This window comes from Chiloscyllium plagiosum, unplaced genomic scaffold (genome assembly GCF_037043375.1).
Source record: "Chiloscyllium plagiosum isolate Xiang-an unplaced genomic scaffold, Cpla_swu_hap1 HiC_scaffold_42, whole genome shotgun sequence".
Taxonomy (NCBI): domain Eukaryota; kingdom Metazoa; phylum Chordata; class Chondrichthyes; order Orectolobiformes; family Hemiscylliidae; genus Chiloscyllium; species Chiloscyllium plagiosum.
In genome coordinates, this window is record NW_028270180.1 from 8,144,538 (window position 1) to 8,165,457 (window position 20,920).

At 40.3% G+C, this 20,920-nt stretch overlaps 1 protein-coding gene across 1 annotated transcript in view; it reads right to left on the minus strand.

Moving 5' to 3' along the window:
- LOC122542530 (secretory carrier-associated membrane protein 2) overlaps positions 1-20,920 on the minus strand; it is a 46,340-nt gene that overhangs the window by 16,773 nt on the left and 8,647 nt on the right. Inside the window, exons 2-3 of the mRNA XM_087982141.1 lie at positions 9,055-9,135; positions 4,338-4,433 (exon numbers count right to left, since the gene is read on the minus strand). Of these exons, the coding sequence (XP_087838267.1) occupies positions 4,338-4,433; positions 9,055-9,135 (177 nt within the window). The remainder of the gene's footprint in view (positions 1-4,337; positions 4,434-9,054; positions 9,136-20,920) is intronic.

A 20,920-nucleotide genomic window follows, 5' to 3' on the forward strand; every position in this document is an offset into this window, starting at 1 on the left:
AGAAAAAATCTGGAACTGAAAGACAGCTTCATAATCTCTATTTACAGAAAAAGAAATCATCCGGTTTCTTTTAGGAAAGGAAATCTGCCATCATTACCTGGTCTGGTCTATGTGCAAGTCCCAATTCACAACAATGCGGTTACTCTTTATTAACCTCTGAAATGGCCGAGCAAACCTCACAGCTCAAGGACAACCAGGGATGGGATCCAATGGAATAGAAAAGGTTAAAACACAACAAAAACAGGCAATGATAATATGTAAAAAAAAAACATTTTAGTGCACTTGGATTCACTCAGGTTAGAATGGGGCTGCGCTATTAAGCTCAGCTAAGAGGTGCTTTTCATGGCATCCCATAATATGAAAACTAAAGTGGAAACACTGCAGTCTTTACTGCATAAATTATAGTCAAAACAGATGAATGATTCCATCAACATGTTAAATGTTGTGCAATGGTTATTATTGAACTACAATATACAAAGAACATTTATCCCGCTATAAGCTAATGAAAAAGTGATATTGACAACAGACATGACATAATTTTCAACTCAAAATGGAGGCAACTACGTACAAGGTGCCAGTTAGAGGTGGCAGGTTTGGCAGAACCAATGGGAAACACAAGGGGCTGTAACTGTGGTTTCCCACTTATTCAGCTGCATGCGTTGGATCATGAGGCTACTAAAACTGAATTTAACAACAACACTGGATTTTACTAATAGAATTTGAACTTGGGATTTGTGTTGATACCCATCATGATACAAAGATATTACTTTGCTCAAGCAAGATCCACTTAAGTGTACATTTCAAATAAGTGATTAGAGATCTACCATTGTGGGAACAAAACCTTAATAAACTTAATGTTACAACTTGGACTAATAAAAATCTTTTTCAGGAAACAGCTAGTTTGCCTACCTGATCCTATCTTTCTTCTCACCTTGTCTTTACATTCGAAAGGAATTGCCCCTAACAAACTGCAGGTCTCTGAATACTTGTCATTGTTAATTGGTGTAGACAGTGGACTGGATAAGGTAGTCAGAAACTTCCTGGCCTGCTGAAACAGTAGTATCTGCAACACAAGCTTGACAGTCTAACTCCATGATCTTCAATAACTGCAAGAGCCCATCTCAAAAGTTCTCACTGATTGTATACTGTTGGGATTGAAGATTATAAACACACCAACTTTCCAAACCCAAAAACAAACCCGCAGGATCAGCATGAACTAATCAAAATGAAAAATTTAAGTTATGGAAAGTAATCAAGATTTTAATTCTTAAAAACGAAACAAAGTTGAAAAGGAACTGAAAGATTTAAATCTGCCTCAATCACAAAAATATATATCATTTCAGAATAATCTGACAACCAAATGTTCAGAAAGGATAATTAACCTTAAAATCAATGAGCTCCTGTATAAACTTGGAGCATAACTGAACTTTTGAGACAGACTTTTGTTTTACCAACAATGTTCTAGCACAAGTCTCAACTCAAAGCTAATAGTAATACTAAATATAAAAGTTTTAAAATAATGCTAACTGAATTCTAACTTTTCAGATATCGCAACCTGCAGAGTTACTTCAACTGCAATTGCTGCAGCTTTGAAAGCTAAAGTGGCTTATAAGTGTCAACATATACTTTATAGTAATGCAATCTCAATTCTCAGGGGAGGAGAAAGTGAGGACTGCAGATGCTGGAGATCAGAGTAGAGTGTGGGGTGCGCTTAAGATATAGCGACCACTGTAGCATGATTTTATCTTTTCCCAATGGCAATTTAAACCAGCACTCTAGATAAAAATATTTTAGTGTGCAGTTTCAGCAAGCAGGTAAAACACAAGTGTCAACACATAGCAAACAAGGCATTAAAAACACCCAATATTATTCTCTTTCAAGTTTTAGAATGCAAACGAAGTGATTACCATTATTTTTGTTTCAATCATCATTCAAACAAACTACTTTTTAAAAAAAAACATCAAAATATTTAACATTCCAAAAACAACAAAAAAAAAAATCAGTTTCTCAGGGTCAGAGACTGTTGGCTAGTAATTAGGGAAAACAAAAGTTCTTTTTACACGAGTAGGTAGGGTATGGAATGCACTACCTAGAAACGTGGAGGAGGCAGCTTCAACTGAGGCATTCAAGACAGCATTAGATGATTATGTGGATAGAAATTGGGTGCAGGACATGGTGAAAGTTCAGGAGATCAGAACCAGGTAATGCTTGATCGAAGAGCCAGTGCAGAAATGATGAGCCAAATGGGCCTCCTGCGCCATAACAATTGTGATATAAAAGGTTATGGGGAGAATGCAGGAACAAGGTACTTAGCTGAATTTTCAAACATTATATTGAATAGCAGATAAGTCTCAAAAGGGCTGAATGATCTCTACCTCCTCCTTTTTTCTATGTTTCTATGTTCAGCAGCTCAGCAAGTTAGTAATTAAGATCAGTGGTTCAGATAATACTGTTAATACCAAAATGATTAAAAAAAAGTCTTAAATCTAAAAACATTCATTTCAGAGAAACTCAAACAAGAGAACTAGAAGGATTATGAATGTGAATGGGTCCATGCCAAATAGTTGCATGTGCAGAACAGTGGCACAACATATCATTGCTGAAACATGTTGCATCATGAAGTAGTCAGATGATCTGGACGACTGTTTTCCGGCAAAATTAATTAATTTTCTACTCCGTATAAGTACCCAAATTCCATCAGGCTGTTGCTCCAGTCAATTTCCTAATTAAAGTCAGTCACAAGCAAAGGTCTGAAAACAGCATGTCCATCCAGTCACAGGGAAATTGCAAATCCCGGACTTTTTAATAATTGCTCTTAAAATTCTGGACAAAGTGACTGACTTGAGCAACACCTAGTGCAATTTGACATAATGTGTAAGGAAACAGTGATGAAACTTAAATTCGTAAAATGATTAAGATAGATTTTAACTGCTTTTATTGTTTCACTACACAGGTAATTCATAATAAAACACATTAATTTAGCACATCAATTCCCCAGGATATTTGAGTATTACAGTAACAAAGTTACACAGTTGCGGCCAAACCAACCAATTTGCTCATAGGAAATATTTCACAGACATCATGAAATGAGGAAATGTTGGTCAGGATTTAACTCTGTTCTTCTTCAAACAATACCATGGAATCTCTTACATAAATCTGGGCAGACAGAGAATCTCAGTCTGAAGTCTAATTTGAAAGATTGTTCCGTCAACATTGTAGCATTCCCTCAATACTGCACTGAACTGGCACAAACTTGAGTTGTGTACTTCCTCCCTCCTCACTAGCCAATGTGCCAGACACCTCCCACGTGAAGCAGTGATTTACCTGCATTTTATTCATTCAATCTCGTCTACTGTACTTGCTGCTCACATTGCGGTCTTTGGAGACAGTGCAGACTGGGTGACTGCTTTGCCAAACATCTACATTCGGTCTGTAAAAATGACTGCAAACTTCTGGTTACCTGCCCAACTTCTGTCTCAAGCTTGCTGCAGTGCTCGAATGAACCTCAGCACAAGGTGGAAGAACACCACTTCATTTTCAGTTTGGGAACGTTGCAGCCTCTGGACTGTATATAGAGCTCAACTAGAAGGGCTTGAACACCTTCTCCCATATCCTTACCTCAAGCCTTGGCATCACATGGGCCACTATCTCAAACAGGAGAAAGTGAGGTCTGCAGATGCTGGAGATCAGAGCTGAAAATGTGTTGCTGGAAAAGCACAGCAGGTCAGGCAGCATCCAGGGAACAGGAGAATCGACGTTCCGGGCATGAAGAAGGGCTTATGCCCGAAACGTCGATTCTCCTGTTCCCTGGATGCTGCCTGACATGCTGCGCTTTTCCAGCAACACATTTTCAGCACTATCTCAAACAACCCATTGTTAGCCACTAATGGGTCCCCTTAACAGCTATTTACGTGCTCAGGCTGACCTTTAATCATTCCTTGGCCCAACTGTTTCTCTCTCTGGGCTCCATCTCCACCTATTATTTACTCCTACTCATTCCTTTCCCCCACTCACCCCCACCCGTTTAAGCACATACACCTATATTCTCTCAGCTACAATCAGAGTCCAATGATCCTCCTTCAGAAGAATTAATTCTGCTTTCTCTCCACAGATGCTGCCAGACCTGAAATTTTCCAGCAATTTATGATCTTATTTCTAATTTCAAACATTTGCAGTTCTTTGGTTTTTTTTTTGAGCAGTGTTCATCTGCAGTGTCACTTTAACCCACAACATTCTGACTTACAAATGGGAGAATGACCAATCAAATTGGTCTCTATGGAGTGGGGTGTTTTCTATAAAATTGTTCAGTCAACAAACACAGACTCATCACTCCATACCTGTGGACTGGGTTCCACTGTAGGCTGTAATATTGCTGGCTGAGAAGGAGTTGTCTTCTGTCCCGCTGGTATTTTGGTATCTGAAATAGGTGGTGTCTAAGAACAAACAAAAACAAAGCATAGGAATGAACTACATTGCTAAATTTGAGTTAAGCAGCTGCAATTGCTCTCCACGTGCACACTGGGAATTCACTGGGAAATTCAACAAATACAGCAACCAATATTTAACAATTTATGAAGATTTTGAGGCAAATGACAGGTTAATGTGTATTTCTGGTAGCAGCTAGCTAGACATGAACACTGCTCAAACAGCAGGTAAATGCACTTTCTTTTAGTTACGACCATGGTGTGGAATGCCCAGCTGAATCAATTAAACAAGTAGCAAGAGTGTCTAAGCAATATCCCATTTGAAATTGTGATATTGAATAGTTGATGACCTAGTGGTCACTTTGCTGGACTGTTAATCCAGAGATGAAGAGTGTGGTGCTGGAAATGCGCAGCAGGTAAGGCAGCATCCAGGTGCAGGAAAATCGATGTTTTGAGCATAAGCCCTTGATTAGGATTTCTGCACAGATTCTCCTGCACCTTGGATGCTGCCTGACCTGCTGTGTTTTTCCAGCAACACACTGTCTCTGCTCTCCAACATCTGCAGTCCTCATTTTCTCCGTTAATCCAGAGACCCACGTAATGATCTGGGGGCCAGAGTTCAAATCCCACCACAGCAAATGATAGAATTTGAACTCCTAAATAAAAAAAAAAATCTAGAATTGAGAGTCAAATGATGGCCATGAATTCACTGATGTCCTTTAGGAAAGAAAACGGCTATCCTTGTGTGGCCTGGCCTATATGTGACTCCAGAGCCACAGCAATGTTGTTGACTCTGGAAAGGTCAATAAATGCTGGTATAACCAGTGATGCCCTCATCCCAGGAATGAATGAATTAAAACAAAAAAAAATGGTCAGGAGTGATGGAATTCTCCCCACTTGCCTCAATGAGTGCAGTTCCAATAGCAGCTTGACACTATCCAAGTCGACGTAGCCAACTCGCAAGGAACTAAGGGCTATGGGGATAGTGTGGATAAGTGGAATTGAAGCACCCATCAGCCACGATTAACTGGCGGAGTGGACTAAATGGGCCGAATGGCCTTGCATCCACTCCTATGTCTTATGGTCTTGATTGGCACTATATTCACAACATTCATTGCCTCCATGCACAGTAGGGTGTACCACATACAAGATGCATGATAGAAATTCACGAAAGAGTCTTAGACAGCACCTTCTCCAACCACTGACCGAGAATGACAGAAACATGGGTACACCCCCATCTGCAAATTCTTCTGACATGGAAACATATTGCTGCTCCTTCAGCGTTCTCAGTCAAAATCCTGGAACTCCCTCTCGAAAAGCATTCTGTGTCTACCTACAGCACATCTACTGCAGGGGTTCAAGAAAGTAGCTCACCTTCTCTAGGGCAACTAGATATAAGCAATAAATGCTGATCAGCCAGTGAACGAATTTAAAATAAGTTCACTCTTAAACCAGAGGGATACCAAGGATTCTCTCACTGGCTGTGTGCATTGCATTAAGTAAGGAGAAATCATATAATACTAATCCTTATCCAGTGACCTTTGTTGGGAATACATGGATATTGGGCCATGACTGCCAGGTTAAAGTTGCATTTGATTCCTACCTTCACTATCAAGCCCACTCAGGTGGTGACAAGTCAATGGGCCAATGTACTGTTAGTTGAGATTGATACCTCAGTGAGGAGAGACTGAAAATAAAACTAACTTATATTATACACACTGTTCAGAATGTCCTAATAATGCAGATCTAAAATAACTGGCTTCCAACAGCTATTATATTATTTCTGGCTATTCTTCACATTAAAGACTTCCAAGCCTACTTTCTCTGACAAAATCTAGTACACAGCCACATGTGTGCATTTGTAATATTTGAAGTCAGATGCCCAGCGTGGAAACAGACCCCTCGATCAGACTCGTTCATACCAACCAGATATCCTAACCTAATCTAATCCCATTTGCCAGCACTTGGCTCATATCCCTCTAAATCCTTCCTATTCACATGCCTTATATGTTTAATTGTATCAGCCTCCACAACTTCTGGGTGCTCATTCCATACACACAACACATTGGTCCTCAGGTCCCTTTTAAAATCTTTTCCCTCCCACCCTAAACCTATGCCCTCTCATTCTGGACTCCCACACCCAAGGAAAAAGATGTCTATTTATCCTATCCATGTCCCTCATGATTTTATAAATCTGAGGTCATCTCTCAGCCTGACACTCCAGGGAAAACAGCCTCAGCCTATTCAGCCTCTCCCCATAGCTCAAAACCTCTAACCCTGGCAACATCCTTATAAATCTTTTCTGAACCCTTTCAGGTTCCATAACATTCTTCCAACAGGAGAAACACCAGAATTGCACAAAATATTCCAAAAGTGGCCTAACCAATGTCTTGTACAGCTGCAACATGACCTCCCAACTCCTATACACAATGCTCTGACCAAGGAAAGCATTCCAAATGCCTTCTTCATTATCCCACCTACCTGTGATGCCACTTTCAAGGAACTGTGAACCTGCACTCCAAGGTCTCTTGTTCAAAAATACTCCCCAGACCCTTACCATTAAGTGTAGAAGTCCTGCTCTGCTTGGCCTTTCCAAAATGCAGCACCTCACTTTTACCCAAATTAAACTCCATCTACTACTCCTGAGTTCATTGGCCCATCTGATCAAGATCCCACTGAACTGAGGTAACCTTCTTTGCTGCCCACTACACCAATTTTACTGTAATCTACAAACTTACTAACCACACCTATGTTCACATCCAAAATCATTAAAATAAGTAAAAAGCAGAGGACCCAGTACCAATCCTTGTGGCACACCACTGGTCACAGGCCTCCAGTCTGAAAGGCAACACTCCACCATCCTGTCTTCAAACTGGTTCTGTATCCCATGTGATCCAACTGTGCTAACCAGTCTATGAGAAACCTTGAACACCTTACTGAAGTCCAAATAGATCACATCCACCACTCTACCCTCAATCCTCTTTGTTACTTCTTCAAAAAAACTGAATCAAGTTCATGAGACATCAATTCCCACACACAAAGCCATGTTGACTATCCCTAATCAGTCCTTGTCTTTCCAAATACATGTAAACCCTGCCCCTCAATTCCCTCCAACAACTTGCCCATCACCGATGTCAGGCTCACAGATCTATAGTTCCCTGGCTTTTCCTTACAGCCTTTTAGTAGCACCACGTTAGCCAACCTCCAGTCTTCCAGCACATCACCTGTCACTATTGATGATACAAATCTCTCAGCAAGGAGCCCAGCATTCACTCCCCTCGCTTCCCAGAGTTCGAGGGTATACCTGATCAGGTCCTGGCCATTTATCCACTTTTATGCATTAAGATATCCAGCACCAACACCTCTAAGAGATTTTTCAAGATGACACCACCTATTTCCCCACATTCTATATCTTCGATGCCCTTCCCCACAGTAAACACTGATGCAACATGCTTGTTCAGTATCTCTGCCATCTCCTGCTGTTCCACACAAAGGTTGTCTTGGTCTTGGAGGGGCCCTATTCTCTCCCTCGTTACATTTTTGTCCTTAAAATATATTTACAGAATCCCCTTGGACTCTCCTTAACCCTAACCTTGCCAAACTTATATCTCCTTTTTGCCCTCCTGATTTCTCTCAAAGTATATTCCTACTGCCTTTATACTCTATTATACTTTAGATTCACTATCTCTGCTTCGTTCTTTTCCTTAAAAGAATTTCTCTAGTTATCCAGCATTCTCTACAGGTACCAGCCTTGTCTTTCACCCTAACAGGAAAATCTGTATCTGGACTCCATTATCTCATTTTTGAAGCCTTCCCATTTTCCAGCCATCCCTTTACCTATGATCATCTGTCCCCAATCTAATTGTGGAAGTTCTTGTCTAATACAGAGTCAAAGATTAGCCTTACTCCAATTTAGAACTTCAACTTTTAAATCTGGTCTATCCTTTTCCATCACTATTTTAAAACTAATAGAATTATGGTCAATATCCTAACTAACACCTCAGTCACTTGCCCTGCCTTATTTCCCAAGAGGTGGTCACGTTTTGCACCTTCTCTAGTAGGTACATCCACATACTGAATCGGAAAATTCTCTTGTACTCACTATTATTGCATTAAATCAAATTACAGAGTAGGCATTTAAAATGAAATTGCCAACAAAGCAAATCTCAAAACAGTCCCTTTCAAAATACTTTCACAACTAAATCTCATCTTTCAACCAATAATTGACAGTTAAAATAAAAGTTGACATGTTCCTAACTTACAAACCAAAATCTGAGGAATTCTCAGTGGATTTCTCAAATTACACAAGCAAAATTCCAACTTTAGCTGCCTGCTACATTTTCAATGTCACCTTAGTTGCTCATCTAACCACTCACCCATATCAATAAGAAAGCGAAATAACCTTCCTGAAAGTCTATCAACCTAGTTAAAACCAAAATCTCAAATGACTTGCAGCCAAGAAATATTGCTAAGCAGAAAATGTACACAATTACTTCCTTCCCATCTCCCAAGTAAAATTCCAGCTTTCTGTACATACACACCTTTAGCTATGCCCAGACTAAAAATAAAGAATGAAATTCATTTTTGGCAGAACAGAGAACAAAAATTACAAAGCAGAAATCAGACTTACCAGCCTAGAGTTTTCAGTAAATGGATTGAAGTCATCAATACCTTGCTGATTGGCATTTGTCAGCTGAGTTACTGATGGATCCTGAGGAGAAAAAAAAAACAGGCTGAGAACAGTAATTGATAGTATTCAACAGAACAGGATTCGCTCAAGGAAGAGTGAAAGGGAGGATCTGAATCTAGATTAATTAGTGGGTAAACACTAAAGTGAAGTCAACCAGTTAGGTGGCTTTTTGATCTCATGTCAGGCAGTGCAATATTTAAACTTCTCATTTTTTCCTCAATCTCTCCTTGGACTTCTATTTAGACATATTCACAAAGGCAGTAGGATTAGTGAACAAAGTAATAGAACAAGCAGCTTAGTTTTCCAGTCAACTACCCTGACTCCATCACATTCGTAAATACTAACTGATCCTTGAGTGCCAAGTGTCTTCAGGTACTTCATTGTCAACACCTAGATAGACTGTGCTATCGTTTTTGACAGTAGAGTAGACCATAATGACTCACTGCCCAGGTGAAGCATCCCTACTATCACCATAACTGTCATAAAATTAAATCAAGGACACATACAGAATATTTCATTTTCCTCCATTACTACTAAACTCTACCAACAGAAGTGCTTGGTTGCCTCATTAAAATGATTGCCTTACAGTCACATATCATAGCTATCAACTGTTCCCTCTTGAATGGATAACAGTTTTAGTGTCAAGAATAAAAAGGTAGAGATTTTTCACAAGGAAACCATGTCAACAGCATTATGCAAAAGCCCTCTGGGGGTTGACAAAAGCACTATGTCACAACATTTAAATTGGTGGTAATTAAGTGAGGGACTTCTAGCTTATGCTGTTCCATTGCATACCATTCTTTAATGGCTCCATCAAGAAGTGATGTTATTCTTCTACCTCAGTATTCTTAAACAAATGGAATTTAGTGCAAATCTACTGAACGTTAATGTCCAATATACTATTGAACTTTTGGCTCCACACTAGCAACATTATTTACCATCACCATTAAGAATTCCCTGGATTGCCTCTCAACATTGTCCACAAAAGACACACCTCTACTTTGGCAAAGAAGAAAATCAATTTACCAAGTTTGAAGATAGAGCCAGATGTTAAATTGTATACTGTATGAACAGGCCAGTTACAGTAATACATCTCAATCATGGTTCATGAAATTAAGCTCACTGATGATGTTGCCCAGCATGGTGACAAAACGTCTGAAAATGAATCTTCCAGTTCAGCAAGCAAGCTTACATCCAGAACTTCAACCTTAGCTACTAATATAAAACTCATTAAGTCTTCAATTTTGCAAATGATGCATCATTCATTTGTAAGTTGGTCATAAGTCAGTGCATTAAAATTCTCATTAGTCAGGGTGGATTTCTAGATTTGTCAATAATTCCCTGGTCTCATGTTCCAAGTGAATTTAACAGGCTGTTTGGGCAAACTAAATACGCCAGGCTGATTTTAGACCCAGTATTGAGGCAGTGTCAAAAGATGTCATCTTTCAGATAGGACATTAAGCCAAACCCACATGCCCCTCAACTATTCCAAGTGCCTTAACAGCACTTATTCTCAAACAATATCACAGATCAACTGAAAAATTCTCTTAATGCTTTAAGTGTACACAGTTCCTGCGACAACATTTCATAGTATTGCCTGGAGAGAAAAAAAAGTGTACAATTTATCACAAGTATTTGTTTCTTTAGCCAAAACTGATGCAAAAGTGATTTTAGTGCTGCTTACTAAAATTTCAATGAACTAACTTCATGAAACGGATCTAATTTTGGGTATTCATATTCCCACTCAAATTGCCCATCTCATCACAAAACAAATAACTTGAAGGTTCAGCATCGGAATGTGGGTTGACTCATGATCTTTCTCCAACTGCATCTTTCAAACGCCATAGTAATTAATCCCAATTGACAATCTGTTCGATCACAAAATGCATTAACATTCAGCCTATACAATCATTGTCAGTACTATTAAAAATAAAAAGCTGTATTGCAAAGTTGAATCAATACCTTAAATACTACAGCAAATCAAAAGTCCACTTTCTAGCTTGAGATCAAACTAGCTCACTATTTCAATTAATGTCCTATATTAGTTTATCACCAGTTAGTGCCCTCAGTACCTTGATATGTATATTAAAAAGGTGCCGAATGTGGCATTCAGCTTGACTAAAATTTCAGTTGAGCGGTAAAAGCATAAAAAGTAACCAAACTATACAAATTAAACACTTCCATCACTGCCCGATCTGACTTTTGTCTTCCAAACTTTTCTTGACAATTATTTTTGGCTAGCAGCTACTAATGAGTGTATCATTCCTGACTGGTAATACAGAGCATGCTGGAAAGGTTTAACAGACTTAAAAGTAAATAAATGCTGAGGTACTCATAACTCAAAATAAAACAGAACTGCAGACACTGAAGGTCTGACACAAAAAAAAGATTGCTGGAGAAACTCAACAGGTCTGTCAGCATCCGAAAAAAAAGTCAAGGTTTCAATTGGGGCGATTGAGGCGAAGGTTCAATTGGGGCGATTGAGAGTTAAGGTAGCCAGGAAGGACCTGAAGAGAGAGCTAAGAGCAGCAAGGAGGGGACATGAAAAGGTCCTTAGTTGGTAGGATTAGGGAAAACCCTAAGGCTTTCTATAGGTATGTCAGGAATAAAAGAATGACTAGGGTAGGAATAGGTCCAGTCAAGGATAGTAGTGGGAAGTTGCGTGTGGAGGCTGAAGAGATTGGGGAGACACTGAATGAATACTTTTCGTCAGTATTCACTCAGGAACAGGACATTGTTGCCGATGTGAATACTGAGTCACAATTAAGTAGAATGAATGGCTTTGAGGTATGTAGGGATGAGGTGTTGGAAATTCTGAAAAGGGTGAAAATAGATAAGTCCCCTGGGCCTGATGGCATTTATCCTAGGATTCTCTGGGAAGCAAGGGAGGAGATTGCAGAGCCATTGGCCTTGATTTTTATGTCCTCGTTGTCTACAGGAGTAGTGCCAGAAGACTGGAGGCTAGCAAATGTGGTTCCCTTGTGCAAGAAGGGGAGAAGAGATAACTCTAGTAACTATAGGCCGGTGAGTCCCACTTCTGTTTTGGGCAAAGTCTTAGAGAGAATTGTAAGGGATAGGATTTATGAACATCTGGATAGGAATAATGTGATCAAGGATAGTCAGCATGGTTTTGTGAAGGGCAATCGTGCCTCACAAACCTTATTGAATTCTTTGAGAAGGTGACTAAGGAGGTAGACGAGGGGAAAGCGGTAGATGTGGTGTATATGGATTTTAGTAAGGCGTTTGATAAGGTTCCCCATGGTAGGCTACTTCAAAAAATACGGAGGTATGGCATTGAGGGTGAGGTGGAGGTTTGGATTAGGAATTGGCTGGCTGGAAGAAGACAGAGGGTAGTAGTTGATGGTAAAGGTTCATCCTGGAGTGCCGTTACTAGCGGTGTTCCGCAAGGATCTGTTTTGGGACCATTGCGGTTTGTCATTTTTATAAATGACCTGGAGGAGGGGCTAGAAGGTTGGGTGAGCAAGTTTGCGGATGATACGAAAGTCGGAGGAGTTGTTGACAGTGAGGAAGGATGTGGCAGGTTACAGCGGGATATAGATAAGCTGCAGAACTGGGCAGAAAGGTGGCAAATGGGGTTCAATGTAGCTAAGTGTGAGGTGATTCACTTTGGTAAGAGTAACACAAAGATGGGGTACTGGGCTAATGGTCGGATACTTGGTAGTGTGGATGAGCAGAGGGATCTTGGTGTCCATGTACACAGATCTCTGAAAGTTGCCACCCAGGTAAATAGTGCGGTGAAGGAGGCATATGGCGTACTCGCTTTTATTGGTAGAGGAATTGAGTTCCGGAACCCTGAGGTCATGTTGCAGTTGTATAAGACACTGGTGCGGCCACATCTGGAGTATTGTGTGCAGTTTTGGTCGCCATACTATAGGCAGGATGTGGAGGCACTGGAACGGGTGCAGAGGTGGTTTACCAGGATGTTGCCTGGTATGGTAGGAAGATCGTATGAGGAAAGGATGAGGCACTTAGGGTTGTTTTCATTGGAGAAAAGAAGGTTTAGGGGTGACTTGATAGAGGTGTACAAGATGATTAGGGGTTTAGATAGGGTTGACTGTGAGAACCTTTTTCCACATATGGAGTCAGCTATTACAAGGGGGCATAGCTTTAAATTAAGGGGTGGTAGGTATAGGACAGATGTTAGGGGTAGGTTCTTTACTCAGCAAGTAGTGAGTTCATGGAATGCCCTGCCAGTAGCAGTGGTGGACTCTCCCTCTTTATGGGCATTTAAGCAGGCATTGGATAGGCTTATGGAGGATAGTGGGCTAGGATCGGCGCAACATCGACGGCCAAAGGGCCTGTACTGCGCTGTATTCTTCTATGTTTCAAGTCTGGTGACTCTTTAATACAGTTAATTCTCTTGGTTCTTACATTAGACCCCCTTCAATTTCATCCTTATTCACCCAGCAAGGACTCCAACAAGAAACAATATAAACTCGAGAAAATACATTTTTAATTTAAAAAAAAAAGGGTAAAGAATCACAAAAGCCATCCAGAAAGTCCACTTCTCCCATCCAATATCCATTTGTTTTCCGAACAACTGCAAGGTCTTATTTTATTCATCTCTATTTTCTGCCTGCAAGTCTGTTTCATATGTCGATCTTGCTTTATATGAAGTCCTGAGAATCCACCTACAATCACCTTTAACTAGAAATCAGTCCTACTGTTTTAGCTTGTATTTGCTGTCCAGATGTGTTTTGAAACAGTGCCTAATGTTTAGGCAATCTCTTCTCACAGGTGAAGGGCCAAGGGCCTCCTGCCTTTTTGTCGCCACAACTCGAACTGGGATTGGCCCTTTGGCTCTTGCTATGGGCACGAACATCACTTTTTCACCTTCTTGAAAGAGGTTGGACAGTACTCAAGTATATTTTAACCAGAACCCTATTTATTTTTATATACCATTGCTTGCTATATGGCTCTGTATTCCATTCATTTTACTGACTGCATTGCACCACAGAGCAGACTCTTGAGATGCTTTATACGACTTTGATTGTACTAGTTATGAGATATCATACGATTTCTTCTTTCAGAATGCTTAAAAAGATCAAATTAAGAATAACTTAATTCTGCACACGCCAAGGAAATTAGTCAAACTAAAATGACATCAACTTTTCAACAGAGAAAATTCACACCAGAGGTATTTTGATTCAAGACAAATGACTATAGTAAATATCTGCATTTCTAAAGTGCAGACAATCAGTTGTTCAACAAATGGTATTCAGCCAACATATCAGCACTTTGCTCAAGATTTTCTACACCAATGTTACTTCTTTTAAATAAAAACACTCTTTCATAGTTATGGCTAGCAAGACCAATATTTGCTGGTCATTCCTAATTTCTTTCTAATAGAGTGGTATGCTAGATCATTTCAGGGAGTGTCATCCATTTCCCTATCCCAGTATCAGTCGAAGCAAACACTCAGATGCAGTATGGCTTTACCTCCATCTTTATTCTGGGCCCTGGAGGGAGAGAGAGAGAATGATCACCCATATGCACAGAGACACAAGTTCTCTGTCTTCTTTCGAAGAACAGATTAAGGAATAATATAGTCTCTTACAGAGAGGAGCTTCCAAATTAGGCAACATCTAGATTGATTAGTTGACCATTACAAATCAGCAAGCAACAGTAAAGATTAAGCCATCTCGCATTATACATTGGATTGTTCTTAACCTTGTTAACTGACTTGACATAATGAATGCTTTTTCACCTAGTCAACCCAATACCCTTGCCTCCAGCACCTCTTTGTTTGCTGCACGTTCTTATCTGATCCAAGTCATGCTAGCCAACCCTTTGTCTCTCACAACCCAAAACTTAAATCTTTCCCTACCTGCTCAATCGTTATACTTTCTCGGAAGCAGTTAAGAATATCCACACTATTTTGGGTTTGGAGTTAAATATGCAAGACAAGGTGGGGACTTTCTTCCCTTAAAAATAGACGGCATGAAAATGATGGATTTGTTTAACAGTAGATTAGTTTCAATGGTTACTATTTCTGAAATTACCTTTCAATTCTAGATTTAATAACAGAATTAAAATTTCACCAGCTGCCATGGTTGCATTGAAACTCAAGGTCTCGGAATGGCATCCTGGGGCTCTGAATTACTAGTTCAGAGCCAAAATGTTGCTGAACTACAACAATGTCCCGAAAAACACACAATTACAATCTCATTTCAAATGACAACTAAAATCTAATTTGCAATATATTAAAAACCAATTGGTCGTGGAATAAACTAAATGTAGTTAATATACAAGATTTTAAAAATATCCTTTCACTGCTCCTATCATTTCAGTGTGGAGTTAAGTAGTTATCTACACCATAAAGATATTGGTTCAATTATGGTCTATACTGAAACAGGGAAGCGGTTTGGATATTAAAATCTGTATCATTGCCACAGCTTTAATATTGGGTGGGAATAAAAAGGTGAAAACAGTGGTTAGCACTGCTGCCTCGCAGCGCCAGTGACCCAGGTTCAATTCTTGCCTCAGGCGACTGCGGAGTTTGCACATTCTCCCTGTGTCTGCGCGGGTTTCCTCCGGGTGCTCTGGTTTCCTCCCACAATGCAAAAATGTGCAGGTTAGGTGAATTGGCCATGCTAAATTGCCCGTAGTGTTAGATGAAGGGGTAAATGTAGGAGAATGGATCTGGGTGGGTTACGCTTCGGCGGGTTGGTGTGGACTTGTTGGGCCGAAGGGCTGTTTCCACACTAAGTAATCTAATCTAATATACAGCTATGATCCACCTTTGTCTAGCAACTCCCACAGTAAGTATGCACATTGTTTGCTCACCTGGAATCTATCAAGATTTGCTCTAGTGTCCCTATACGTACTCTAGAAATAGTCTGAAGTTCAGTAATTACGTTAACATCTTTTTTTGCGAAAGATAATTAGGTACCAAACATTTCTCAGAAACAAATTATAAACGAGAAAGGGACTCTTGTGGCACAGTGGAAGTATTCCTACCTTCAGAGCTTCAAGCCCCACCTGATCTAGAGGCGTGTAATAACATCTTTACACTGGTTGACTAGAAAATATCTATCACAACAAGGAGTCAAATTTCAAGAGATGATGTGGTACTGTTCACCGAGCTGGGCATTTGTGTTGCAGACGTTTCGTCCCGTCTAGGTAACATCCTCAGTGTTTGGGAGCCTCCTGTGAAGCGCTTCTGTGTTGTTTCCTCCGACATTTATAGTGGTTTGTCTCTGCCGCTTACGGTTGTCCGTTCCAGCTAGCCACTGCATTGGCCATTATATTGGGTCCAGGTCGATGTGTTTGTTGATAGAATCTGTGGATGAGTGCCATGCCTCTAGGAATTCCCTGGCTGTTCTCTGTTTGTCTTGTGCTATAATAGTAGTGTTGTCCCAGTCGAACTCACATTGCTTATCATCTGTGTGGGGCTACTAAGGATAGCTGGTAGTGTCGTTTCATGGCTAGTTGGTGTTCATGGATACGGATTGTGAGCTGTCTTCCTGTTTGTCCTATGTAGTGTTTTGTGCAGTCCTTGCATGGGATTTTGTACACTACGTTGGTTTTGCTCATGCTGGGTATTGGGTCCTTTGTCCTTCAAGAGATGAGGCAAGAGAAACCAAGGAGACTTCCTTGCATCACAAATTTCAACTGTTATTGAAGGGTTCTTCTTCAAAGTGAATTATTTAAAGTCCGAACAACACAATCTACTTCCCTCATACGTAACTCAATCAACCCTTGTCCTTGTGGTTCATAGTTAGAACTACTAGTGGGTTTAAGGCAGCTTAGGAAGAAAGTTCGTGCATAGAAATATGAACTCCACTTTATGAAATGAATGACTTAATAAACATTGGCAAATTGCCAGAGATTTGTGGCAGTCAGATTGGTTAATAAGTTTATGAAAGCAGTAAGTTTGACTTATGATTCCAAGCATGGTCAAATGCACCCTACAGTTATGATCATCTAACAAAAGTGAGAAGTTAATTTCTAAAATTACCCTCCAGATATTTTAAAGTGGTGTAGACATTGATCAAGTAAAAGTTTACAATTCCCAATCTATCACAGCAAAACAGCAATTGTGACATGAAAAATCCTTTAGGGTTTATATTACATATTTTAAAAGCAAGTTTCTATTTATAATTTACATGGATGAGTGAAAAGTACAAAATGTGTTGGTGGTCCCTCAGCAATATTTTCATCGACATTTTAGGACCTGGACCCAAACTTCCAAAAGGTAAAGACACCAGAGACAAAAGTTTAAACTCCCTTAGAAAAGACAGCAATGTTACAGAAATACAATGCAATCAAAGGCACAAATGATAATAGAAATCACTAGGTTTCCCTTACTGGCTGGGGGTTAATTTGAGAACAATGCGAAAAATTACCTTCAAAAGTTAACACTTTGTCTATATATTTAAAAAAATATGTAAAATTTCAATAGCTAAATTACAGGGAATGCAACAGGTCAAACAAGTGCACTAACTGACTAAATTTCAAATGGACCTGCACAAATACTAGCTGCACAAACACATACGTCAAGTATTTGTCCAAAGTAGACAATATATTAAGTGCGCATTCAAAGTCAACTATTGATTTAATGCAGATAACATGGACAATTTATTACTCTAGGAAAAAGACAATGTTACGTATTTTTCAAAAATGTCTGATTTAGAAACAAAACTGATAATTAAACTGAAGGTAAAAGTGGATTAATAAAATGGAAAAGCTATAAACTATTTGCTTTTTAAAAATTGCAGAATAAACAAAGCTCCATTCCTTTGAGACTCGAAACGTTAGCTTGCTTTCTCTCAAAGGATGCTGCCTGACCTGCTGTACACTCCATCGTTTTTTTTATTTTCTACACAAAAAAAGTTGATTGCAGTCCCAAATTTCCAAAGTTTGCCAAAGGTAATAAGAATTATCTTGCCTCTTAGCATATTGCTCCAGACTTTGAAATCCAGGAACACATGCTCAGGGATGCATAAAAGCCTGGAGATAGTAGCTGGAAAGACCCTATTGCAACAGCATACTGTCAAACTTTAAATTATGTGAAACCCATTGAGTTGTTTAGAAATAAAGTGTTAATATACATCATGCACAAAAAGCATGGTTACAATAAGCATGGAGAATTCAATAGGCAGTTGGGACTGGGAAGATCAGGTTGATAGCAAATCTGAACAAAAAAAATTTGTGGAACTTTCAAGGGGCACAGTGACCATAGAGGCAGCACGGTGGCTCAGTGGTTAGCATTGCTGCCTCACAGCACCAAAGTCCCAGGTTTGATTCCAGCCTCGGGTGACTGTGGAGTTTGCACATTCTCCCAGTGTCTGCGTGGGTTTCCTCCAGGTGCTCCGGTTTCCTCCCACAGTCCAAAGATGAGCAGGTCAGGTGGATTCGCGATGCTAAATTGCCCATAGTGTTAGGTGCATTAGTCACAGCGAAACTGGTCTGGGTGGGTTACTCTTTGGAGGGTCGATGTGGACTGGTTGGACAGAAGGGCCTATTTTCACACTGTAGGGAATTTAATCATAACTTGATAGAATTCACCATGCAATTGGAGAGAAAAATGGAATCAGATGTAGTTACTACAAATGAGCAACAAGGGAACAAAGATTTTGAGAGAGTAATTGGCCAAAGTTGATTGGAAGGGAGCCAAGCAGAGAAGAAGGTGCAATGGCAGGAGTTTCTGGGGGTATTTTGAGGGGTACAGCAGAAATTCATGCCAAGCAAGAAATATACTAAGGGGAGGGTGAGGCAACCATTGGTGATGAGAAGTCAGGGACAGTATAAAAGCAAACAAGGTGAAGATTAGCGGAAGCCTTTAAAAACCGGAGGATAATTTTAAAAAACAAGCAGTGAGATGATGGAATATGAATATTAGCTAGCTAGCAATAACAAATACTCGTGAAATCATCTTTTAAGATACCCAGGAGGTACAGAGGCAAGGAGAGACATTGTACTGCTGGAAAATGAGACTGGAGAAGTAGCAAATGATGAACAAAGAAATCCTGGAAGAACTTAATAGGTATTTGGTATCAGTTTTCACAGTGGAAGACATGTGCAGCATACCAGAGTTAAGTGTAGTTGCCATCACCAAGGAGAAGGTGTGACGAAGTTGAAAGGTAAATCAACCAGACAAGATGGACTATATCTCAGTTCTGAAGGAATGAGGGGAGACTGGAGAGGCATTGTAATGATCTTTAAGGAATCAGTGGAGTCAGAGAGGGTCCCAGAGGAGAGGAAAATGGCTAATCGATTAGATTAGATTCCCTACAGTGTGAAAACATGCCCTTCGGCCCAACAAGTCCACACCAACCCTCTGAAGAGTAACCCACCCAGACCCATTTCTCTGACTAATGCTAAATTGCCCATAGTGTTAGGTGCATGGCCAATACACCTGACCCACACATCTTTGGACAGTGGGAGGAAACCAGACGCCCCAGAGGAAACCCACGCAGACACGGGGAGAATGTGCAAACTCCAAAGACAGACAGAGTCACCCAAGGCTGGAATCGAATCTGGGAACTTAGTGCTGTGAGGCAGCAGTGCTAACCACTGAGCCACCGTGCTGCCCCTGAACATAGCAGCCATGTTTAAAGAAGGGAGGGAGGCAGAGACAAGAAAACCAGTCAATTAGACTGACCCCAATTGTTGGCCAGATTTTAAAGAGTCCATTATTAAGGATGAGTTTGCGGAGTAATTGGTAGTGCATATTCAAATAGGGCTGAGTCAGCACAGCCCTATTTTACTATGCACTACCAAATACTATGCACTACAGCCCTATTTTACTATGCACTACAAACTCATCCTTAATTAAGTCAGCACAGCTGCGTCAAGGAGAGATCATGCCTGACAATGTGTTACAATTCTTTGAGGAAGTAACAAAAGTTAGACAAAGGAATGTCACTGGATGTGATCTGAATCTCCAGAAGGCCTCTGACAAGGCACCATACAGGAGGCTGTTAAATGAGATAAAAGACCATGGTGTTAGGGATAGAGAGAGAGAGAGAGAATTAGCTGATTGGCAGAAAGCACAGAGTGGGAATAAAGGAGTCTTTTTCAGAGAGACAGCTGGTGACTAGTAAAATTTGCAGGCACCCATGTCAGGATCTCAACTATCCACGTTACACATTAATGATCTGGACAAAAGGAAGAGGGCTTTGTTCCTAAATTTGCAGATGACACAAAGATAGGTGTAGGGTCAGGTAGTAACGAGGAAGCAAGGTGGTTACAGAAGTATTTGGACAGGCTAGGAGTGTAGGTAAAGAATGGCAGATGGAATACAATGTGGTATTATATATTTTGGTAGGAAAAAGGAGGGGCATGGACCATTTTCTAACCAGAGAATGGCTTCAGGAATCTGAAGCTTAAAGGGAATTGGAGTCCTAGTTCACAATTCTCAAGATTAACAGCTTGGTAGAAAGGCAGGCAAATACAAGGTCAGCATTCATTTCAAGACAGCAAGAATACACTGTACTGCTGAGGTTGTTTAAGGTCTGGTTAGACCACATTTGGAATATTGAGAGCAATTTTGAGTCCCATATCTAAGGAAGGATGTGCTGGCCTGGAGGGGGCTCAGAGGAGGTTTATAAACAATGACCCCATGGATGAAGGGCTTGTCAAGAGAAGTGGTTGAGGACTCTGGGTCTGTACTCAGTTTAAAAAGGATGAGGAGGGATCAGATTGAAAATGTTGAGGCCTGGACAGAGTAGACATGGACATGCTTTCACTTGGAATGACTAGGACCGGAGGGCAAGCCTCAGATTGAAGGCACAACACTTGAAAACTGGGATAAGGAGGAATTTCTTCAGCTGGGGATAGT